This window comes from Haemaphysalis longicornis, unplaced genomic scaffold (assembly GCF_048455015.1).
Source record: "Haemaphysalis longicornis isolate Haplotype H1 unplaced genomic scaffold, Haemaphysalis longicornis Haplotype H1 scaffold_1, whole genome shotgun sequence".
Classification (NCBI taxonomy): Eukaryota; Metazoa; Arthropoda; class Arachnida; order Ixodida; family Ixodidae; genus Haemaphysalis; species Haemaphysalis longicornis.
In genome coordinates, this window is record NW_027526203.1 from 226,579,726 (window position 1) to 226,605,505 (window position 25,780).

The 25,780-nt window shown below is 48.0% G+C and overlaps 1 protein-coding gene across 1 annotated transcript in view; it reads left to right on the plus strand.

Moving 5' to 3' along the window:
* Positions 1–264: 264 nt before the first annotated feature.
* LOC144158035 (uncharacterized) overlaps positions 265–25,780 on the plus strand; it is a 210,887-nt gene continuing 185,371 nt past the window's right edge. The window contains exons 1-4 of the mRNA XM_077688715.1: positions 265–297; positions 824–929; positions 22,570–22,821; positions 22,889–23,156. Coding sequence (XP_077544841.1) covers positions 265–297; positions 824–929; positions 22,570–22,821; positions 22,889–23,156 — 659 coding nt within the window. The remainder of the gene's footprint in view (positions 298–823; positions 930–22,569; positions 22,822–22,888; positions 23,157–25,780) is intronic.

A 25,780-nucleotide genomic window follows, 5' to 3' on the forward strand; every position in this document is an offset into this window, starting at 1 on the left:
AATGCTTGCAGCATTTAAAAAGTTTCTCGACCTTTGTATCTGTCGGTATTACACGAGGCTTCGCTACGACAGAAATTACGTCCTGTTTTGTACTCTCTTGAGGCCTGAGTTAAGACTGCTTTACCGTTAAGCACATAACTTCCCTCTCCTTCCGATCATATGGGCAAAGTGCTCTAGTAACGGGTCTCCCCATACGATTCGACACGGAAAATGTGCCTGTTAAGGGGTATGACGCAATGCAAGCATGGCATTTTGCATCGCATCATGTCCCAGGGAGAAGGAGGAGTCAACATCACGGTAATGCAAAATCACGGTAACTACGTACACGACGGAACAGACGGACTGCTAAAACTCTCTATTATCGCGTAACGTATATTCTTAAAACCCAAGATAATTTTTACACCGCACTCGGGCTTCGCGCTAGGGTATATTTTGTAAAGCAAACATGTAGTTCAAACTCAGTTTCCAACTCATATAATTCCACCTCTTAAACTCTCAGTTAGACTCACACAAACGTTAGCTTACGTGCAATGCGCTGCGTCGGTAACTTGTATATGGCAACAAAAATAAGGAAACACTAATAATTTTTTAAAAACGTGTGCGACCGGTGGACGGAGTGTGCCAATAGCAGTGGTTTCCTAAATGCACGCAGGCAAAGAACAGAGACCGTGACGTCGATGTATGGCAGTAAACGCTTTTACCTAAAGCACTGACGTTGCGGTCATTGGGAACTTGGGATGACTCAGTTAGTCAATGGCAGTAATATTACAGTGGGACAGCCAATCGTCCTGCTGAAAGAAGGCGATTCCTTTTTCTTTCGCAGAGCGCCAAGCAGAGCAGCCAGGTCACCGACCAACTCGGGCCCACCGTATGCAAGCCGGCCATCATCGACGGCGGGGTTGCTACGTCCCTGGAGAACTTTGCCGAACGTTCATTTAGTGACTTATTTTTAAATATATAAACAAACGAATAAATATTGAGATATATATCATGATATTCCCTCAGTATTCCCTCCCCCACCTCCCACCCTCTAAGGTGTGTACTTGTTTCTTGCGCGACGTTTTGCACCAACATCATTGCGATCAGAAAAGAGGGTGAAAAAGCTTCCTGCGTGGTAACATCACTCAATGCAAACGTTATTTGTTGCATTGTGCACTGACCCCACGTAGGCGCATTTTAAAGTCAGATTTATTGTCGGACCTCATCACCATCTTTATCAGCGTATTTGTGCTCACTGTACGACGTGAGCCTTTCCGATAGAAGTGGTAACCACTCTAAGACTGCACTATCCGAATCCATTTTTTAGCTCATCCGGTCAATGAGTAGTGTCTTCCCGTAGTTGATATTATATTGCGCGAATGTTCCAGGCGGGGCTTTATTTTTAACTTTGTTAGCTTATTCTTTTGAACGGGAAGACCAAAGCAGCGGGACGGAGGCAGCTAGAACACTGAAGGAAAGGACCAATAGTAATGTGCTAACAACGCGAAAGTCTTTTCTCGCTTAAACACCAGAAGCAATCTATTTTTGCAAGACAGACCGCAAATGATAGCGTAAGCTCCCTGATTTGTAAAAATTTTATTTTGCCACGAACATCTAAAAAATTACGAAATAGTTGAGTACTCTCAAATACCTCGTGGTCGACTCCGTCACAACTTTCCAAACGACCGATTAATGCGACGAAGCCTGCAAGGCTTCGGTAGATTGCAAGACAAGCGGCAAGGGCCAGTGCGCGATCTGCAGGAAAAATGGGATCTGCGCAGTGACATAATGGAAACGTCATGCATGTCCAGGGATACAGCGCGTGCTGTCTGCGCCTGCGTGCTGTCAGCTCGAACCGACCGATGGCCAGCCGCTGCGTCAAACTGGGCATATGCGACAGCCAACCCACGCGACTGCAGTGCTCAAGGCCGCCGCGCGAAATTGCGGCGTTAGCGTACCCCTTGATATTAGGGTGAAAACCACGTGTCTCATTAAATGCGAAAGGTACGGTGCGAACACGCACCGTACCAAAAGTGACGGGGCACAGCGGCGGGAACTGAGCCCCGCCTCGCTTTTAAAGGCGATAGCCTTTAAAGACATTCACCAAGATTGGCCAATAAAACATAATAATAATCATAAAACATAATAATCATACGCGTTCCCGACACGTTTCACGCGATTTCAGAATCAATCAAACGGAAATACCAAGTGAACCCACGATGCGTCGCATCTACACAGGGTTGCCCTCACGGGGAGGTGGGCGCAATTTTTTGAAGACTGCGTGCAACTCAGAGTATTAAACAGGGCAAGGAATATGCTTAATTTGTGCACGTATTCAGGTATTCGGTGGGGATAAGAGACCTCATCCGGTAGCTGTCACTTACAAGATGAAACAGTGGTATCGAAGTGTTTGGCGACTACATCTATTCACAGGAAAGTTGATTGATTGATTGATTGATTGATTGATTGATTGATTGATTGATTGATTGATTGATTGATTGATTGATTGATTGATTGATTGATTGATTGATTGATTGATTGCAGGGTTTAACACGCCGACGCAACGCAGACGATAAGGCGCACCGTAGTGGAGAGCTCCAGGTTAATTTTGATCACCTGGCAATCTTTAACGTGCGCCGAAATCTTGCACACACGGGCGTTTTTGCTTTTCGCCTCCATCACAAAAGCGGCCGCCGCGGCCGGGAATCGAACCCGCGTCCTCGTGCTCAGCAGCACAACGCCTTTTCGTAGGTTATTCGTAGGAAAGTGCTTCATTTGTCAATTTATCAACAATGGCGTGCTACCTATTACTTTCAATTTAACCCCTCCCGCAGTGATAATGCGCTCCTTGAGTTACTGCCCCTTGTTGGGACCGGGAAGGCCGACTGCAGCCAAGAAGAGGTCCAGAATTGATAGGCCAACGTAACTCATAGCGAGAGGTGAGCCGAAGATGCCTCGACGGGCGAGGTTACAATACAGGACTCGAGCAGAGCGACAACATGGATTCGCTGCTCAAACAGGAAAGAATTACAGTGCTTGGAAAGCTATATTTATACCCAAAAGCGGTAACGGTCAAAACGCCAACAAGCCACAACACGCCACGAACGTCACAGACACACACAACGCTCTTTCCAGAGTTCGTGACAGTCGGTAGCCTCGGCGCACGTTGAGTCCGAGAGAGGGGAGAGAGGAGGACTTCGCTGAGATCGCGGGGCCTCCCCAAGGCATCCCGCGCCCGAACACTCCGACGAGATCTCCAAAACAAACGCCGATACATTATCGCACTCAGTGGACACGCACTGCCCTCTGCCGCCTTTGCCGACAGTCTGAGCTAATGCGCCGTCGTTATCTCTCTCAGCAAGCTAGCCGCGCTGCTGGGCCGCAACCACGGAGCAAGGCCGCAACCGTCGCATCTGACTCGCGCTCCCGAGCGTCTGCTACTGGCAGCACTGGCACGGTGCTTTCCTCGACAACGAGGTATTTTTCGAGCAACAATTCTAACTCGGGCTCCACTTCTTCCTCCTCGAGTTGAATTTCATGCTCTAGGTGCTTGTTTTCCCATTGGAGTCTCTCTCTTTCGAGCTTCTTTCTTTCCCTTCGGATTCGCCCGATATCGAGGGCGTACCATCGCATCTTTTCCTCGTGTTCCTGCTCTCGTTTCTGCCTCTCGAGCTCCTTACGCTGGCGCTCAGCCTCTGCCTCGGCGTCCTGACGTTTCGCGGTCTCCCTGCCATTGACCAGCTCAATGCATTCCGACAGCTCCTCATCGTCAGCCCCGACAGCGAGCATAGCCTGTATCAGCTCTGGCTTTCTCAGCGCGTCGTAACAACCAAGCGCAACTCTTTTGCAAGCTCCAACAACTGCGGTTTTTTCCACGCTTTCAAATTCATGGCCGGTATAGAGTACTGCTTTCGCACTGCTCCAAAAATGTTTTGCGCGAATAACCCACGCGACAAAAACACACGCCCTACCAGCTATCCTCTGAAGCCTGGTAAAACTCAGTGAAGAAAAGTCCCGCACTCACCCTTGACCGCCGTGAATTCTGCGAAGTCCGAAGCCGCCTTGACGTCCGTGGTGTTGGGTCTCGCACCTCTGGCTCCAGGTGTTACCAAGTTGCCATCCGACCGCTGCCAACCAGCTGTTGCGACCGGGAAGGTCGACTGCAGTCAAGAAGAGGTCCAGAGCTGATAGGCCAACGTAACTGTTTACTTCATAGCGAGAGGTGAGCCGAAGCCAAAGAACAATGCCCCGACTGGCGAGGTTACAATACAGGACTCGAGCAGAGCGACAGCATGGATTCGCTGCTCAAACAGGAAAGAATTACAGCGCTTGGGCAGCTATATTTATTCCCAAAAGCGGTAACGGTCAAAACGCCAACAAGCCGCAACACGTCACGAACGTCACAGACACACACAACGCTATTTCCAGAGTTCGTGACAGTCGGTAGCCTCGGCGCACGTTGAGTCCGAGAGAGGGGAGAGAGGAGGACTTCGCTGAGATCGCGGGGCCTCTATTTCCTTGAACGGGTTGCGACGTGCCTCGCCGGGCCGGGCCGGCAACCGCTGAAGTTTGAAATGCGCCGAAAGCGAAGCGTCTGAGCCGGCTTGTCGAAACTTGCCACCGACATAGTGGCGCCTGTATTTAAAGGCGCACGCTGTGGCTTCGCCGCACAGCCGAGGAGTGATGCGGGAAAGTACTGCGGCGCTGGCCGATTCGTAACACCCTGTTAAAATGTGTCCCTGAAGTCTTCTTTTTAATGCGCGTGGAACACATGTTGGGGTTCGCACTACAATTTCTTCAGTGGCGTCAAAATGACCATTTTTAGGCTGGAGTTTTATAATTGGGGAGAGGACGGAGTCCGTAAGAGCTAAATCTGGTGAATAGGGAGTTTGCGGAAGGGAATAAGGCCCTCCCCGATGGGAACTCACGTGTGAGGAAAACTCCGTGACACGGGGCAATGTCGTCGTATGTAACATCCGGTTTTTCTCGCTCCAGAGATTCGGTCATGCCCCCCCTCCGACGCCATAAAAAAGAGGCCTCAGAAAAGTTCTCGGACCGATACAGTCTACCGACTTGAAATGCTGGGCGTCACAATGCACTCGCGAAAGTGCGTCTGAAGTTGTCATGGCTTTCTCTGGCGTATACACGTGCATTCGAGCAATAACGCAGTAGCGTTACACGCATCATCTGGAGCGTTGGTGGATGGAGGTCCAGCTCTTTCTGTCCACAAAAGACAACTAATGGTTAGCCATCCGTCTCCAACAGGAAAAGCTCTCCCAGGTATTCTAGTCAAACCTCGTAAGGGCCCATGTTATCGCCGCCTGTGCCCCTTAGTGCGAAAGCACGTCATCAATGCATCGCTGGACGTCGAGGATGTAAGATGAAGCCTTACCCCGCCGTCAGTTCTGCTAAGTAGCCAACCGAAGAGCTGGTGGCGCAGCAGGAAAGAGGACGTGGGTGGGCGCCGGCCTGCCATTAGGCCTAATGTTACGCGTTGGGGTGTAGCGTTGTCAAATAGTACGCTGACTTACACATACACTGAGTTCGGCGTTGCTTGGCAGGTCCCTAAGCTGAACGCTAGAGGTGCCTAACGTTAAACCTAAACATAAACCTACCAAAGCGGTAGGCCAATGCTCTAAGCATTGGCCTACTGCTTACAAACAAACAAAACACAGGAGAGAATAAGGATGAGGATAACGCTTTCATGACCGAATCATGGCACACAAGCGTAGATGTCATCTACAATTAGAATAAATCTCGCCGACAGTAGCAGATACCAGCAGACGTGAACTGGTCACCGCTTTATAAAACGGTATCCACTCAATCAGATAGGGCATTCAAGAGGTTCAATAAATAAATAAATAAATAAATAAATAAATAAATAAATAAATAAATAAATAAATAAATAAATAAATAAATAAATAAATAAATAAAAAAAAATTAAATAAATTAAATAAATAAATAAATAAATAAATAAATAAATAAATAAATAAATAAATAAATAAATAAATAAATAAAGTTACTTATAGTGCAGTCACAAGGAGGGTCGGCCCCGAGAAATATGTTCGCGTGCTGTGAATCCTGCGTGCGTATTCGGACTCCTAATCAGGTGTCACTACGAACGCAGTAGCGAATACCTGCGGTGGCGTACTGGAGCATGAGTACGCGCAGCTGTCATAGAATATTCTGTGCTTGGCGCAGCCAATGGGCTCATTCCTCTGTGTCTGGCTAGCAAGCTTCTCCTGCAGTGAGAGACCGCGAATCAAATGCCTCTGCATGGCGAGCATTACAGGGTGCGCCTTGAAGGAGCGCAGCATTGTGGTTGAGAGAATTGGCATCCGCGAGACCACGTGGCCAACGACTGGTCATTGAGTGCGATGAACTTTCAGAACTGAGCACCTGTTCATCTTGTATGAACGATCCAACTTGCACTTCGCCTCACGTGTGATGGCTGCTTTTGATGAGGAGCGCTGGCGCTCATCGTGGCAAGGTCAGCAAGAAAATACCCCATGTTGTTGACAGTTGCCAGAAGGCGGCGTACTCAGCGGTTTTCCTTCAGTGCCTGTGTAACTTGAATAGTTTTTCTTTCTTGGTCCAGTGACAATACCTTTTCATTCACTACCACTCATAAGAGCCGTAAGGAGGTGACACCGAACTCGTATTTATTCTTGTAACATGCATAGAGCTCATTTCGCTTGTTCTAGGTTATCTTGTAATTTGGCATCATGGTATTTGGCATTTTATCAAAATACCGCGCATTATCAGTTACACTGATGACTTCTAGAGACTCCTAGAGTGTCCCGGACATCTCAAGCTGGATAATTCGGAAGTAGGAGTAATGCCGGGTAAGTAGACGGTGGTAATAACCCCGTCTGAAATTCATGGTTGACGCTTGAGATCAACGCTTTCAAGGCAAAGCATTACATGTTGGAAACCTTATGTAGCTGCAAGCTTAGAAAAAACTCTGACATCTTTCAAAGGTCTATGTACTCAATTCCCTTTCTTGACAACGTGTCGCGTTCCCACCGGACGTATTTACTGAGTAGACAAACATTCGAAGCTGTTGCTGGTTTTGCGCATAACAGAGGCCCGACCGGAAGGTGTAACCTTCGAACATGTGACGCACGTAGCCATTTTTCAGGGTTTGCAAATACGCTCGGATGCGCCATATGAAAGGTTGAAACTCAGAATCCATCAGCCATGGCACATCACCGTTTCTCTAACATTGCTAAAACGGAAGTGACTAAAAACCACTCAGAGCTGCAGTGGGTGCAGAACAGTGTTCTCTGAATGAAGTCTATTAGCGGAAGTCCACCGGGCACTTGCCACGCGCGCTCTTGAGTTCACGCACACGGGCAAGGGAGGGGAGCGGGCCCTGGACCATCCGCATCCAAGGATTTCTCTTGTGCTGGGATTCCGTGTTGTACCGGGCTACTGTTGGCCACCACTTGGGATTCAGGAGATTGAAAACTTGCAGTGCTCATGCAAATTTGAGTGAGTACTATTTAACAGAAAAAAAAAATTCACAGCATATCCACGGGGTGAATGATGATGAGTGGGCGAAGCTCCTGAGGGGAAATCATCGGTAAAACCGTGACTCTTCAGTGAAAGTTCGCCCACTACATCTGTGTCCGAACGTAACGTCTAGAAAGTCTTGCTTAAACCGCGCGTCGGCACCTTGGGGCTGAGCTCGCCTGATGCGTTTTGCAGACGCCTCACGAGCTCTCACTGCATCGGGGTCTGCCTGCCGATACGCGCGCTTTCTCGCCGCTTCCTGTTCTCTGACGTTTTGGAGATCCTCTTCGCGCCGCAGCCGTGCCGCTTCGCGTACGGCAGGGTCCTCGCGCCGTTGCCGTGACGCTTGGGCCTCTCGTTCTCGAACGCTGGGATCTTGGCGGCGTCGTCGCGCAGCCAGACGACACGCTTCGGCCTCCCGCTCTCGTACGGCAGGATCTTGGCGGCGGCGTCGCGCAGCTTCACGGAGCGCTTCTGCCTCGCGGGCTCGCACATCTGCAGCCTTATCCATCGGGCGACTCCGAGCGCGCGCCAACAGCGAACGGATTTTATTACAACGCTCCCCGCCATCTAGTAAACAATCCAAGAACTAAACTAGAGGTAGCCACGCCATCTAGTAAACAATCCAAGCGCATCTTTTCATCATATACAAGTACCGCCATCTAGTAAACAATCCAAGAACTAAACTAGAGGTAGCCATGCCATCTAATAAACAATCCAAGAACTAAACTAGCGGTGGCTACATACATACGTCGAGGATGGACAGACCCACGCCTTAAGGAGCTTCGCCCCTAAAAACATCACCTACCTGCCCCATTGAGTCATTCCAATCCCTCCGAATGGACTGCACATGGTGATTTCAATGGTACGAGCCAAGCAGCAGCAGCAGCAGCAACAACAACATCGCGGGATTGGCGTGACACTAGCAAACGTGCCCTGAGTTGGCTCACAATTTCATTATTTCTCAGTTCAAATTTTTTGCCATGAAGCAAATACACCTGAGATGCAGACCTTTAAATCTCTTGCCTCAGTTCAACCGCGTGTCCTTGTTATTGACGCAGTAATTTGTTGGGCACTTTCCCAGATCGCTCCAGTAGCCAAGTGCCATTCGGAGTCATTCGCCGTGTTTTACCTCTACCGGCCAGCTTCCTGCTGACATAAAGTAGACAGGTGCAGGCAGTCGTAGGACGTCAATACTTGCCATGCCCAGACTGCTTCCGGCATCCTAGAAGACGTCGCACCAAGCACGTAGCATTTGTTCCACCCACGCATTATTCTTCATTCACGGACGCAGCCATCCAAAACTCGCTGTGAGAACAGAACTAGGCCAGTGTTTTCTGCTCGCCCGCCTAAGCCCATATGGCGGCACTACCACTAGGTCCACCACGCCGCTCTGTGTCCCTGCCCCGGAAGAACCGTAAGCATGCTCGCTGTTCTCTCACTGCGCTTTAAGAATGGTCAAATATGTAGCACGTTGTTTAAGGACCATAGGCTATTCGGAATGTTGTAACTTGAGACTGGTGCAACCAGTCAGGAAGTTTGTCTTTTGGCCCATTGTTCAGTCCGCGATAATGCCGGAAGCCTCTGGTAGACAAAGAGATTCGGAAATTGCGATATTAGACAGACGTTGCATGTGATAAAACTGGACATTATGCAACCGGACAGAAAACTGCTTGTTTATTCACTTCGTATTATTTTTAGCGAACCTGTATTTTTTGTTTCCAACTGCGATACTGCTGAGGCAACTGCCAGCGCCTCCGGTTGTCCCTTCCGTGCACTCGTATAGGCACCCATGCCCTGCCTTTCCCCACACACCCGCGTGTCCCTATTTCATCTAAATGTGCTGCGAAAGTCTCAGCGGTACCGAGACATGACGCCATTTGTTTTTTTTTAAAAAAAGATCGCGCATACAGCCGTTCTCGTCAGGGTGCAGTGAAAGCTGACTTTCCCGCATCACGGGTGCGCGTGCAGAAAAGCTTTGTGGGGTTGCTGAGCCCGAAAAATAAGAATAAGGGATTGCTAATGAGATAATAGCACAATTATCATTATATCATATTGGTGGAAAATATGGTTGGCGCCGCTCTCCCCGCGTCAATATCATAAAATAAAAAAAAATCATCAGCGCTGCTAGTTTGGGAAGTACAAAGAGGCGAAGTTGTGGCGATTTTAACTCAACCGATAACCTACACATCCATGCACGCAACAAAAAAGGCTTGTTCGTAATTTGAGATTGAACATACTTCTAGTTATTTAGCTGAATTAAAATTGAAAGGTCTAGAGTTTCCTTCTAGGGAACAAACATGGGGTTGTCTATTTCCCTCTCGTAGAAGCTCATGTAGTACTTACCGCAGGCGGCAATTCCGCACTATTTACAAGTTCACTGTGACCTACGTAATTGTGAAAAATAGACGAAACCAGACGTAACGTTAGAGTCATCTTAACGGCTGATTTTCATGTAACTTGTTGCGGCATAGTTTCCCCAAAACAACAGTTACAGCAGTTTTATGTGACCATACTACCTCCACGCACAGCCGTATATTGCCAGCAGACAGGAATTGTGTCACATTTACAACTTCACTGTGAACTAACTTGTTACGACACGTAAACTAAACTCTGCGCAATGATAGAATCATCTTAGTGGGCAATTTCAGATTGCTTTTTTTCTATTATTCAGCAAAGCATTCGAGAGAAAGTGGTGACGTTCTTTTTTTTTTGTGTTGATGCAACGACTAGACTGACGGAGTAGCCCCGCAGGGTAGCCATATACAGCTTCGCTGTAAAAATAAAAATATATACAAAAAGCACCACCAGCTCCGAAACACCAGAAGCAGTGTTCAGGCTAAGTTCCGGCTCAGTTCGTACGATCGCTTTGAAGAGGTATGGAAAGGGACGTGTTCCTTCGATGCCACCATAGAAACGTGAGGTTCGTGAAAACGACCAGCGCCATAAAATGCTTACGCTTTAGTAGACGATGGTCACTATTTCAGTACAGCCTTTTTTTGTTTTTTTGCAGCATCAGGCTAACACAGTAACCCCCTCCGGGTATCTGCTGGTTCCTCGTGTGTTACTGCATTCGGCCGGTTAATATTTCGCGGCTGCGACAACACATATCTCGCCGACATTCGAAACCAAGGCGAACCAATGAATTGTTTTTCTATATGCCGCTGGAACGAAAAGTGTTCTGGAGATTTTTAACAGTCCGAAAAGGAACGTCTTCTTAGTAGCTGCTACCGCAAAAATATTTACACACACTTATGCATGCATGTTTTGACTTCCCACTGCAATCACGTTCAAATTTTGACAAATGTCCAGGCACAACATAAGCTATGGGTAAATACGCAGCCTTCGCCTGGATGTGCAATGTACCAAAGCATTTCGAAGTTTCGAGTAAGTCGGGTAATTGTCCTCGACATGCACCAAATTACTCTCCCCCCCCCCCCTTTGTCGCAGTGGTAGTTCATTCTTCATCGTTGTGGTAAAAAAGCATCTGGGGAATCCTAGAGTGTTGATAGTTTTACATTTCTGCCGGATACAAAATGAAGCAAAAAATTAGTCGTGTATCTGCTCCTTCCGTTGCAAATGTCGTCAAAAGACGATAGTCTTTGTAGACATTTACCAAGGAAATGCCCCCCTTTGCTTTCCCGCTCACCTCTCATGCTGTTCCTGTACCGTCGCGCTCATCCCAAGGTAAACACACTAAAGGTTTGCGCAAGGCAATTTGAATTTACTGCGTTCCACTGCTACAGGCCGGGTTCCTCGATGCCAGCGCTGCAGTACGGCGGAGACGCGCGTGAATGGAGGCGGCCGACTAACAAGGTTTATAGAACCGGGTGACCGTGCTCCACGTGCGTTCCAAGCAGAATGTGGAATCTAGCTAGTGTAATATTTCGTTGCTGTTGCCGCGTGATTTTTCATATGCCGCCAGGAGGCGGCGGTTTTCTGCAGTAGATGTAGAATATCATTTGTTATCAAAAAACCAAGCATCCATGATTTCTTTATTAAAGGAACACTGTAAATATCCCTTGTGCTAATTTCCGGTCTTATATTTGCGTATTGTCTTGTTCTTGTTCAAAAAAGTTGACAAGTATCAACATTAAACCGGGCTTAGACTACATTTGGCTGTGAGTATATAAGACTATTGCGCAATATCAATTTTACTTTGGCCGGGTGGCTGAATCGAGTTACAGACAGACAGACGGACAGACAGACAGACCAAAATTTCTGGGTTTAAGTAGCCCAAGAAAGACTATCGTCTTTAAAAATTTAGAAAAGGCGCAGTGGTAGTTCAATACCCTAGGTGGAGCGCAGGTAACTGGACTTCGCGCTGCCTCGTGAGGGGGTTCAGTCAACTGGACTCCCGCCCGCGCAGGGACCCAGAGGAGGGCAGTGTAGCGTGGGGTGCAAAATTTTGATGGAGGGGTTTGGCTGCCCGCGCGGAAATACTACCGCGGGCGAACTTTAGAATGGCCGTTGTAGAATCAGAGATGATGCATTTCGAGGCTGGCCGTAGGGTCAGGGCAAGGGGGTTGTGCGGCGGAAGGAGAGGGAAGTAAGAGAAATAGTCTGAGGTTTTCTGAATTCATCCTAGCGCACGGTGTAAGATATACTTTTAGGGGAGGACACAGCTTTCAAAACAAATCTGTACTCGTCGTTTTAATATAGTCGCCAAACTGATGCCGCTGAGACCGTTAACTGCGGCGCCCTCCAGCGGCAGCAAAAAGAAGATGCCCGAGCGCCGGTCACTCGGAGGTGTCCAGATCTTTCGGCTGCTTGTCGGGCGTTCTCGGCACCTCACCACCGGCCGATACCGTTGGCCGGTGGAGCAGACAATAATTTGAATAAAGCCGTGCGAAAGCCTTTGCGTTCGCCCCAGTGTTTCCACGTGTTGTGGGCATGTGGTTTGAGTCGGTAACAATCAAAAGAAGGTATAAAACACTAAACCGAATGGAATGTGTGCCGCGGTAGCCGTTGAGCCTTCACACAAGTTAGATTTTATGCTTGTGGAACGAAAAAATGCGGCGCAATTGTCTTATTGAGCACGTACTGCAACGGCGGGCAAAAAACGTTACATTATTTAACGTTCCCTGCGATCCTGAACGAATGAATGCGTGTTCTGCATCCATCCCCACCAGAAAAAGATGCTACTTGCAGTCAGCATTCATCTGAGAGTACGGTTGCGCGAAAGGGTACTTTTCGGAGCTTGGAGGAGAAGTACTACTGAATGTCGAAAAGGTGCGCGCTCGCAAACGACGCGGAAATGGATTAAACTAGCGGTGAGTACGCTGATGTTTCTTCGTCGTGATTGACGTTGTACAACTGGAGTCAGTTCCTGCACGAAGCAGTGGAGACGAATCGATGTTGTCAGTCGCTGCCAGTGTCCAATGTTCAAAGGAGCTGCGCCCGCGTCTAAATGGACTTAGGACACCCGAACTCTCGCAGCGGTTTAAACAGTGCAATTAATTACGCTTTAAGATCGCGTTGTGTTAGCTCACACGGTGAGCTTACACAAACAACGTTGTTTTACACGCATGCCGCTGGTGCCTGCGAACCACCTTGCTTCGGACAGTCTTTGGTCAAGCCACTTGAAGGCTAGGACGCTGCGAAGGTTAGTTAGGAGTTCTGCCGTGAAATGTTCTTTCAATCAAAGGTCTACGCACGGCACCACGGCGCCACCAACTCTATTTGACAGATTTTTGGGCTGCCGTGTCCACACCTAAAAGTGTATCTCACACCATGTCCTACCGAATCGAAGGAATACAAAATGAAGGTGGAAAAGCACCAGTGGTGTAACTCAAAATAACCTGGACTTCAATCTAAGTTAAAAAGTAGGTATTGTACAGGACGTTGAGGTTCTAGGCAAGATTACGAGCAGCGATCTTAGGCTGGTAGCGTGCGGGATAAGGGTGGATCTCGAAGGGGACACGGGAAAACTGGGCGAAAGTAGGAAACCCAACATAGAGTCAGCTGGAGCCAGGAAGCAGGAGACCAAATTAACCCTTCAGAACAAATTCGCGTGTTTAGTCAGAGACAACGAGGATAGCGAGGATGTATTGAATGATGAGAAAACGAAGGTAATCACGATGAAGCAGTGCCCGTAGGGGAGCAAAATGTAAGATAGAGACTGGTATACTAAGTAAGACAACTAAGAAACGTATTGTGAAACGCAGGAACATGAAATTGTCGAGGACGGTGGGTGAAATCGGGTTGGCGGAGTTGTCGAAGTCAACAGAAAAACAGGTCATGCCATTCGTGTCTACAACATTGTAGTGATTGAGGAAACGCTTAACGAAGAAGAAAACTTGAAAGTTACGCTCTACGCCCGCAGCATGAATGAGGCAATAAATGAACGGAACGACTGTGTCTGCAACGTTAGGCCAGGAAACAGTACTGAGCCTGCTAACTCAGCTCATGAAATCACACTACTAACTAAAGAGGAAGCGGAAGAAGGCAACAAAAGTGTAAAAACAAGGAAAGCGTGCAAGTAACGATGGCATAAGCGTGGATCACTTAAAGCGGCCCTAAATAGGCTTCCGAAGGCGGCCATTTCAATCGGGCAATCGCTAGAGTATCCCTTCACGACAACGTATACAAGATTGATTGATTGATTGATTGATTGATTGTAGGGTTTAACGCGCCGACGCAACGCAGGCGATGAGGCGCGCCGTAGTGGAGGGATCCGGATTAATTTTGACCCCCTGGGGATCTTTAACGTGCGCCGAAATCTCGTACACACGGGCGTTTTTGCTTTTCGCCTCCATCGCGTATACCAGATATTACACCTCTGCGTAAAGCAGGGGCCGCAGAAACACATAACAAAAAACTCCTACCTCCCCTCGCGGGAACCCCTGTGTAGAGGCGACGCATAGGGGGTTCACGTTGCAGCGTTGGACAGCGGAGGAACGGCGCTGGAACGATGGAGCGGAGCGGCGCAGGCACCGCGTTTTATAGCGCGCATAACGGTGAGGGGACGCGCCGGCACCAGTGCGTCTGCCGCGGCTATGACGCAACACAATCCAACACAATCCACTCTAATCCAATCAAATCCAAATGCAATCCAATCCAAGCCAAGCCAAGCCAAGCCAAACGAAGCCAATCCATTCGAATCCAATCTAATGACCCTCGTGAGAGGGTGTTCGCTATCGGAGAGGAGAAGGGGTGAACGGCGGAGAGCGCAGCTCACGCGGCGAGGAGAATGGGGGAGGTGCGGACGCCGACAACAACGCCGACGACGCCGGATGCAGGGACAAGGCGAGTGAATGAGATGCAGTCGCATCTAAAAAATCCTTTCTGTTCTTGCTCACTATACCGCCTTTTTGCCGCACACTGCCGCGCTCTGACGTGCGCAAAAATGCCTATGACGCAGTCTGTATGACGCACGAAGCACTTAAAGGGGTCCCGAAATACCATCCGCCGATGCATGAATGTACATGTAACCAAATAAAGCAATGTATTAGCAATCTCCTCCCGCAAGAATTTTGTTAAAGCGATGAGTATTAGCTGAGAAATCGTAAATCAAAAACTGCGCATTATCGTCGCTCCGCGTTTCCTCCTCCTTTCATTTTACTCTCCGCTGTTGACGGCGTGCGAGCCTTGCCTCCCATGATGCTGCGCTCCTCAGTGGTGACGTACTTCCGCTATTGCGCTGCTCACACTGCCGTCTGCTACAGGCAAGCTTTGTTGACACCATGAATCCCGCACTCCACTCAAGGATGGAAAAGCCAACGAAAAATCTTGCCGCATGTGTGCGGCGGCCTAGCCTTGCCCTTTCGCGGTGTACGTTGCGCAGTTGCTATCGGCGGCACGTGACTTTTATCGGCGGTGAACTCGCAGCCGCACGGGGAGGATCGTGCGCTCGTTCTCTTTGATGCACCGCGCACTGTTTATCCAAAAAGCGCCGTATCAGATGTGGCCCCGCTGGTGCCGGGTCTTATTTTGCGGCGGTGGTAATTCCTGCCGGCGGCATGTGAAAAAGACATTTTAAACCGATGCAGAACCCGTGCACAAAACGCTTCAATCATGTGACCAGTTCAGCTTGGGGCGACGCGTGGTGGAGAGCGGCAACGTTGGCAAAACATGCTCCTCCGCGGCTCTGAACTTTCTAGCACAGGAGCGAGCGCCATTTCTTTGACAATCTCAAACATCGGTTGCCTTGGCAACAAGGCACAAACCACTCTAGAAGTCCGTTACGGTTCCGTGATCCCGGTTCAGCTCGGGGCCCCACCTCGTGACATGTGGGCACTGCAGGCGTACACTCACTCCCATTGGGAAGTGCGAGATGCGTTTGGCATTACAGGAGGCAATGGTGTGTGTGTTGTGGACGCCTTTGTTGCGCGATGAAATGCGATGTTGTGCTTCTGCGGGTGGATAGTGCTTCCCATGTTCTGGATTATCTTTCTCGAGCGACGTACGACTAAACTTCGCATGGGGTATGTGCAGTGTGCGCGGCTAAAAGCCATCTCGGCTTGTGCGCCAGAGTTAAGTGACTTGCTGTTCGTCCCCGCAAACCGCGCGCGAGGTGAGTGCTGAATTTACGACGGGCAGCTAGGAGGAAGCAACCCATCGTCTCTCAATCGCGGTTCATACTTGCAACGCACGTTGTGATGTTGTGTTCGTTCGAAACGCATCTCTGGATTGTTTTGAAGTTGAATAAAATGTGTGCGTCAAACCGGGGCATTCGGCTCAGGGCGTTCTCTGCGATTGCACGAAAGAAGTGCCTCGAGGCTTAAACGCTTTTTATTTAGAACGTACTCAGGTAAGAGAATATCCATGTCGTGTTATGGCCGTGTTGCATTCAATACAAACGGTTAAGCGTTTGTTTACACTTGTTTCGTTTGTCGTAAAATGTCCAAGCACTCCGGCACTCCGCTGGCAGATCAGCCGGCGAGCCGACGCTCAGCAGACGACTCATCTCTTTGCCGGAAGTGCGTGAAAAAGTCGCCCAATAGCAGGATGTCTAGCTCATGACGAACATCTGGGAATCGATGACGTAGACGTGTGAAGATGGCGGCAGTCCAAAAACACGAAGGGAAGGGTGAGAAAAAAGCGACAAACTTTGCAACAAAAGTGTGAGCTTTCCGCTGCGCGTAAAAGAGTAATACTTGGCACAGATGACGTTGACGACCCAATCTAACGTAGTTCATTTAGTGTGCTCAAAACGCCTTTCAGGGCCCCTTTAACAGTACAGCGTCGCTATTGGTGAGGCCCTTTAAATGCTGTAGCCAATAGCATTCCCGGTTCTGGGGGAAACGCGGGTGCGCGCGGCGCTCCTGCACCGGCAGCACGGCGTACCTCAGTAGGGATGAATGTCGATCGTCGACATCCGTCACATGATCTTAACTGAGTTTGTAGACATAGCGTGTCGTTTATAACGTATGAATAACACTCAATAACATGGAGACAGTATGCAGGCGGAAACGCCGCTACACGCGCGACCACGCGGCAAACATCTGCCTGCACGGTCGACTAGGAGCCCACTCCGCGGTGTATGCACGATACGGCATATACCGCAGCAACTAAAACTTGTCACCGCCCGCCAGAGCGGGACTATTGCTGAAAATCAGTTTAAAAATGCGTGAGAGGGGGGGATAGTGCAGTGAAAGATTGCGCTGGTTATCATCGTCGGCGCGGCTTCGGAAAGCGGTGACTGTATAACTGCGGCAATGCTAAGAGCTCCAGGCCGTATTTCTGGCCCTTTTTAATGAACGATAAATCGGCAAAAACTCAACGCTTATAAATCATTTTTTTTTGCGGCAGGACGTTCGTTCAACTTCCTAGGATAGTACTCCAGCGATTGCGCACGTAAAATCGCAACCTGTGGTGCCATGTTTAGGGACCCTTTAAAGGAGGGAGGACATACTCTACTTGAAAAGCTTGCTGAACTGTTTTCGGAAAGCCTGAGTACTTTAATTGGGCCCATAACCGGGGAACAAGCACTCATATTTCTAATTCACAAGAAGAGAGACCTGAAAGAGATTAAGAATTATGGACCCATCAAACCCAAGGCGGGATTAAGAAATTTCGGGGTGCAGGGCTAACTGCGTCCTTGCGGCCCCAACGACGACGTCAATTACGATGACTGGTTCGACATGCCGAATTTTTCGGAGCCCACGTGTTACACTCGCTGATAAGTGATAAAATATGCATACTTTTACCGAATCGGGGTAGCAAATTTATTAACTCCATTTATAATAGTTATTCACTGTTATAAACTCACGAACACGTTGGTATGCTTTAATTCGTCAGTCCACCACAAATTCGCCACAAGTCCACCACAAAAAGTCGCCCAATAGCAGGATGTCTAGCTCATGACGAACATCTGGGAATCGATGACGTAGTCTTAGTCTTAGTACCAATCTTAGTACCAAATTGGCCCGCACCAAGGCCAAAGTACAGAAAAGCTTTTCTTAAAAAAAAAAGAAACATTTCATTGAGCCTTCAAGCTTCAAGTTGTAAACACATAAAATACAACAAATATATAAAAAATCACAACGTTGAACACTGTAATAACCGAACAAATGATATGGAATTATACAAATTTTGAATCATTATTGTTTACATTCAATACAATAAGAAAAGGCAATCACGTCTACCTCAAACTCCATCACTTGTGACAAAAGGGGAACAGAGAACTACTACCCTTATGCATGCGCATTGAACAAAAACAGGCAAATGCGACAAAATAGTACTAAGCAAAAACATAAACAAATATAACATATATAACACTAAAAAGGGTATTTTACGGCGTTTCAGACTCGCAAACCCACATATTTACCCATCGAATGAACTTTCGATCGAAACGTTGGCTAAGAAATAAAACTGTCAAAGCTGTCTTTAATTTCAACCTGTTTCACTCCAGTCTCACCGAGTGAGGAGTGCAAGTAGTTTGAAATCGAGGACAGCTTTAAAAAGGACTGCTCACTCTCGCCAATTGTTACATGAATAGTTAGGTGTAACCTAAGAGGAACAGAAACATTAGAAAAAACTGGTACATTATCTTTCTGCTTTACCATTTTGAGCAGACTGCCCGCGCTTCTGTCTTGGCAACTGGAACGAACTACTCATTTAGTAAAAGAATTGGACCAGTCCAGCCCAAAAAGTTGAGTCGAGATCACCCCTGTGCAGTTTCAATAATACAGTAGCTTGATTAAGCAGGTCTTCATTGCAGTGAACCTCCTTGAGAAGCGCTGCACTGAAATTTCTGGTAGATATTGGCGCACGCTAATTCCCAAACCCATTATGCTGTATTACATCGAACGTCCCATGTGTTTAAACGGGTCACAATATACTCCAGAAATAGTCAATTGTTCGCATGCTTCAATAATCTCTCTGTACCAAAACGTCCGTGCACCGAAACGTCCTCGGTCCAGAAGGTTCATGTACGAAAGACTGCACCGACACGCTCATTACAGAAAAGACCGGAGTCGAGCACAAGGCTTTCGACAAGATAAACACTAAAGCTGTGCACCGTAAGATATGGGGCTGACCGCTGTTACGTATTCGGCGTCTGGACGACCGACGGCTGGTGAGGAATAGACGACTCACTCAGTGCCAGTAAGGCAATCCCGTTTATTCACTCAGCGACGCGCTTTTTGTGCGCTGTGGAACCAATCAGAGGGTGGCAAAAATAAAAAGAGGAGTCGATATCGCGGCAAGCAGGCAAGCTTATCGGAAAGCCAAACGGAAGAGCGTGGCAAGCTCTGGGAATGTTACATCGCTCATGTATATCTGTCAGGGGTTAGTAAGATTGCGTATTAATCTGAGTTTGAGGCCCGGCCGTCGGTTTTCAATGCCAACGCCGGAAAGTTGGGGGCCCCGGACTGCAGCCCCTATATCCCCACCTTAATCTCATCCTGCATCACCGTACTTTCGGTCGTATACAAGCTGTTTTCCGATGTAATAGTTAATCGCATAAGTGGCAGCCTGTGTTCCCAACAACCGAGGGAAGAGGCTGCGTTTATAAAAGGATGTTCAACAATGCATCGCGTCTGTCAACCATCGAACAAAAGAAAAATCAGCGGGTTATTTGAGAACCCTTTCCACGATATTTATAGACTTTGAAGAAGCGTTTGATTCAATCGACACTGCTGCGTTACTGGAAGTATTAAAAGGCAAGGGAATAGAGAGCATTTACATAAGACTCTTGTATGGCCTATACAGGGTGATCAAAATTAAGTCTAAAGGTCTTTTCTTAAATTAGGCGCTTAGATAATTAGGTGGTAATTATTGATGTCAGTGGGCTAATGAATTACAATTGAATAAACAACTTTTTAGTGGCTGGAGTAAGCAGACATGTTTACATTAAAAAAAGGGCCCATCTCTCCGCGAGGGGGACTCGAGTAAATGCGTCGCATAGGGGGTGGGTGTTAACGTTTAGTGTTTGGGGAGTTGGTGGTAGTGAATGCGTTGTATCAGCAGCTTCTTGACGTAGTTTGAATGAGTCAAGGATATAAGGCGCGTTCGTAGCCTTTCATTCTGTGTCGGTTTTGTGGCGGAGTGGGAAGAGCACCATGTACCTCGCGTTCCGCCCACAGGTAGTGAATGCGTTGTATCAGCAGCTTCTTGACGTAGTTTGAATGAGTCAAGGATATAAGGCGCGTTCGTAGCTTTCCGTTCTGTGTCGGCTTTGTGGCGCAGTGGGTAGAGCACCATGTACATCGCGTTCCGCCCGCAGGGTCGTGGGATCGAAACCAGGCGCCGGTAAGTATTATTTTTTTATATAGTGTAGGGGGAGGGGTGCGGACCTGTTGTTGAGAGCGAGGAGGGTAGCGTGATGCGGGAGAGGAGGAGTGGGGGAGAGGGCGCACCTGGAACGGCTGTTGCGGACGCCGAGGCACGCCAACGCCGACAACGCCGGGTGACATCCTGAGTTAAAGAAATGCTCTGCATTCAAAAGTTGCACGCAAAAGTGTTTCTACGCAATTTCATCTGGCAGAATTCTTCTAGCGCATCCGTGCTCCAAGTTATCAAACTGCGAAGTTCAATTGCCGTTCGCATGATTACGCGTGCAAAGCAGTGAAGATCGGCGCAAAGCTCCTCCCTTTTGCTCCGTGTGTCTATGGCGGTTGTGCCTACTGCCGATTGCGATAACGCCAGCCAAGACTGAAAGGGTGCCAGTTATCGCTTTTGCCTATGCCTCCACCCCGTTGTCAAACAAAACACCGCACTCAGCAGGTACGTCACAAAAGGGAGGAGCTTTGCGCCGGTCTTCACTGCTTTGCACGCGTAATCATGCGAACGGCAATTGAACTTCGCAGTTTGATAACTTGGAGCACGGATGCGCTAGAAGAATTCTGCCAGATGAAATTGCGTAGAAACACTTTTGCGTGCAACTTTTCAATACAAACCTACCTGCTTACTGCAGCCACTAAAAAGTTGATTATGCAATTTTAATTCATTAGGCCACCCGCACCAATAATCACCACCTCATTCTGTGTCTTCGGGGCGCATAACCGCACTGAAGATGTGGTCTTCATGTAAATCTAAGTGCGTAATTTAAAATAAGACCTGTCGACTTAAATTTCGTCACCCTGTATAAGGGATGTGCGGGCAGGCTAATCCACTGCAAGGAAAGTCAAAGTTCCCGATCATATAGCCAGTAAGACAGTAGAGTACCACCTCGCCAAAATTGTTCGCAGGATATCTGCAAAGAATTTTAGGAAGCTTGAGTAGTAGGAGGAAGGATTAGGAATAAATGGGAAATACTTGACCAAGTTGAGGTTTGCGGGTGACATAGTCTTGTTCAGTGAGTCTGGACAGTACCTGCAGCCAAAGAGCTTGGCCGTAGAGCTCAAGACAAACGCGAATAATTCAAAAGTAATGCTGAATGAACCAGTCGGAAGTAACGTCCACAGCCTGGGAAACGAAATGCTCGAACAAGTAGATGAATATACCTTGGGCGTGTTGCCAGCGCTGATGCCAACCAAAATAAAGAAATCCCGCACGGGGTAAGTGTTGGCTGTGGCCTACTCGGCAAGCACCCCCAGTAATGAATAGTAGGCTACCTCCATCGCTAAATATTAGTATACAACCAATGCGTACTTCGGTGATGACATATGGGGCAGAAACTTGGCGCCTTAATTACCAAACTGGAAAGGAAACTTTGGTTAGCTTAACTGGACATGGAAGGGACAAGGGTAGGAATAATACTTACAGGCAGAAAATCGAACATTCTGGATCAGGGAATAAAGATGGGTGGAAGATTTAGTTCAAAATAAAAAAAGAAAAGAAGTGGGCTTGGGCGGGTTAGGTAGGCGAGACAAAATGAGAAGTGGTGGCCGTGGCCCACCAGGGTAATCAAGTGGCTACGGAGTGGTGGGACTAGACCTAGGGGAAGACCGTCGACTCGATGGAGAAATGCATTTAAAAATCTCGGGGGCAAAGAATAAACGCGGGCAGCGCGAAACAGGACCGGTTGGAGGTCAATAGGAGAGGCCTTCGTCCTATAGAGGACCCGGATATAAGGATAATGGTCAAGATTATCATTAGGATGACGCTTTTTTCGGTGAGGCGTAATATGCAGAACGTTCAAACGTAACGCGGCAATTTAAACAGCCTTTGCGTGTGGAGTTTTCGAAGCTAAACGCACTATATCCTACGAAGCAAGTCTTTAATGCTTTTTCTCTCGAATGCACCATACAGGTGGTACGTTATCAGTGCACCGGGATCAGCAACAACGACAACAAAATAATAATAACAAGCTTCTTCCGAAATACCACTGAGCAAGAAAGTAACTGAATGAAAGGGAGGGCTTTACCAAGCTTATTTGCGTGTACACAAGGCTCAAAAGTTTCTCATTCCGATGTGACCAGCAAGAAACGCAGCCAGGAAAAATTATTTCCTCACAGACTCTTCTTGCGTTTCGTAGATTGGCCAGTAAGCCGAATACGCAGCCAACAAACAAATGGCTACTTTGTCTCTGCAGCTCTGAGCTCCACTTTGAACCACCCGTTCTTGGGTGGTTCAAAGCATTTCAATGAGCATTTTGTCTCAATAGTTGAGTATACGCTGGAAGGACGCGACTAAAATTGAATGGCGCCTAAGGAGTGCCCGGACTTCTCGCGCATGCGGGCATCGCAGCTGTCGCCGTGGAGGATAAGAAGCGGTCGGCCGTCAAGGTAGTGACGACGATGTTCCCCCGCATTCCCAAAGTGACCACGCTGCTGCTGGAGTTCTTCATTCGCCGGGAAGGCAAAATCCAGCTCACACGGGAGCCCCTGGCGTACTTCTGCTCCGAGGAAGTGGTGCTGGCCGCCGAGGATATGCTGGAGAAGCTCAACCGGCAGGTCATCACTTTCCAGGACGTCAGAGACACGACCGAGAACCTGATAGGTAGGAGCCCACTAACACGGTGCCGTGCCACGGTGTCGCACCGATTATGCGTCTTTTACAACCCCAGGGCTGCACAACTTTGCCTTCAAGAGGGCTGAGCACACCGCTAAGGAGGTTGGTGAAAGCATACGCAAGCTGACCGTCATCATGGGAGAGCTGGCTACCTCGCTGGAGAAGGTGTCGGAAGTGGCGCCCACCGACTGGATGAATGTCGGTGACATCATCATCGCCAAGACATGCAATCTGAATATTGCCGAGAATGAACCCTTCTGGAAATATATCCCTAGGACGAAGGACTTTGCCGCAATTAAGCTCCTTGGTGCCGGTGGCTTCGGGTGAGTGTTTTCTGCGTTGCCTTGACTGCCCTTCTTTTTAGAACAGACTCAGCCGTAATTTAACTGGGAACACACGGCACGTAGCTTCTCATGGCTATTTCAACAATATTACAGGTCATACCTTGTGTAAACACTAAAGATCGGGAGATGTGGCAGCTCAGAAAACACGGTGCAGGAAAAAAATGTTTTTACAAAAAACATGTGCGTGGTGTCTGTTTTCTTAACTATAATATGAATTACTGTTCTGCGAAAAGTGTAAATGTATGTATGAATGTATTTTTCTCCTCTGTTCTGTACACGTTGCCCTCCTAGTGATATAGGTGAGTTGTAAATAAATAAATAAATAAATAAATAAATAAATAAATAAATAAATAAATAAATAAATAAATAAATAAATAAATAAATAAATAAATAAATAAATAAATAAATAAATAAATAAATAAAATAAATAAATAAATAAATAAAATAAAATAAATAAATAAATAAAAATAAATAGAAATGACCGTGAACGAGGTAAGCGGTTTATATTATGGTACCTACTGGTATACGTACTTCCTTCTCGGTAGTTGTCTGCAAGCCTATTCAGTTATATCATTTTGTAGCCGTGTTCAGGCCGTTGCGTATTTTCAACATACAGGAAAACTGCTAAATACAAGAGAACAGAAAACGTGCGAAAACTGCGGCCCATTTTGATATGCTATTTAAGGATCAAGTGATGCAGCATATGCTCAGAATAGATGCTCTAACATACGGGAAGGCGTCCCAGCGCCGGGCTCCGTCGCTTCCGCCGCGCGTGAGGTCGCGTGGTTGTGGGCGGCCAGAAAATGTTGCTGCCTTGGAGATGAGGACAAGAAAACGAAGGCAAACTTAACTGGTTTACTGCACGGCGAGAGGTGAGCCGAAGCAAGACAAGAACAATGCCCTGACGGGCGAGGTTACAGTACAGGACTCGAGCAGAGGGGTAGCATTGATTCGCTGCTCCAAAATGGATGCACCTCTGTGCTTGGGACCCCGCATTATTCCCAAAGCGCTAGCGGTCAAACAAGTTCTCCCCCTGCTTCTTGTACACGGCGCGACATGGTACACACACACACACACGACGCTCTTTCCAGAGTTCGTTAGGGGTCGGTAGTAGCGGCACCTGCTGAGTCTGAGAGAGGGGAGAGAGGTCTCCGATGCGGCATCCGCGTCCTTCGGGCGTGTCTCAGCGTGGCGCGTCTGCAGCCGCCGAAGTTTGAACCACGCCGACAGCGAGGCACCCGCGATCCGGCCATTCCCATGCACATTGCGGCATGTTGGGATCTGTTGGCTGTCACTCCCAAGTTTGCGTCACCTAGAGTTCCTGCATACTTAGGGGAGCTATATACAGGAACTCTAGAGTCACCGACAGAAAGACGCCCACGCGGAAGGTGCACGTAGTGGTGGCTTTGCCACAACGCACAAGAGCGCTGCACGAAGCTTGCAGTCCAGCGGCGCGCTAAATCGTAACAATGCCCTTTCTGTTCACGTCTTCGATCGCACCTTTTCAAAAATCTGAATTACCATGGTTATGTTTGCGCTGAAGGGCACAACCTCATAGCGCTTGTACCATAGCGCTTACCTTACCCAGTAAAACGCATAATGCAGCTTGCGCTTCACCGTTTTACAGGCGAAAATTATTAATCATTAGTTCTGCGTGTTCTCCTGCCACAGCGCCTCCTCTAGCAAAAGAGCCAGTCAGTCTCTGCTCACTCAATGATAGCATATCACCGATGTTTCGATGTACCGCCCAAAAATGCAACTTGGCACCTTCCTTCCCCCTTCGGCTCTTGCACCACTTTGTTGACATTTCAGCCTTTACACTTCAGCAGCAATGCGACAACTGATTCTGCAACCTCTTAATATCTCTCAAAAAGTGAATGAATGTTGCGGTGGCTCATGTTGAGGCCAATTTTATAAGGCTTATGCGACCAGCCACTGCACTATCAGAGATCGAGGCCTCGGACAGAAGAGGTGACAAAGAACTCCCTCCGGCCTGAGCGCCGGAAGAAATCCAACACATTCAGCGGCATTAGTGGTGCACAAGTGAATCGCCTCTGACCGGAGAGAGAGAGAGAGATGAAACGTTTATTTGAAATGAAGGGTCTTGATCGAACTAGGGTAGGTTCCCTCCTTCCAGGACCCCTGTTTCCCCTGCCCCAGTCTTGGCCCTAAAGATCAGATACTTCTGAACCAGATACTTCTCAACCCAAAATACGATAAAGCTGGCCAGAGCTGCCTCCGGAGACACAAGTCTAAAAGCGAGCTTTATGTAAACCAACCAACGCTTAATATAAACATGCAAAGAAAAGAAAGAACGCTCTAAAAGCAACATGCGACACAAATTACAAGCAAAACGTTCACGACAAAAACATTAAAATCTCGCTCGTACGAGGTAACCTAAGCAGATCGCGATGGCTACAAGTTACAACACAAGCAATATGGAAGGTTAACTAAAAAATTTCAAATGATACGGTTTCTAAAATTCATAACAAAAAAGAACAAAGCGAAAGTCGTTATGCTTATGCGTGGGGATGTGAAAGTATGGGTGCGCTGGGCGGTGTTTGCTACAGTATGCGATTTGATCACACCGTTCGGGTGCAGGA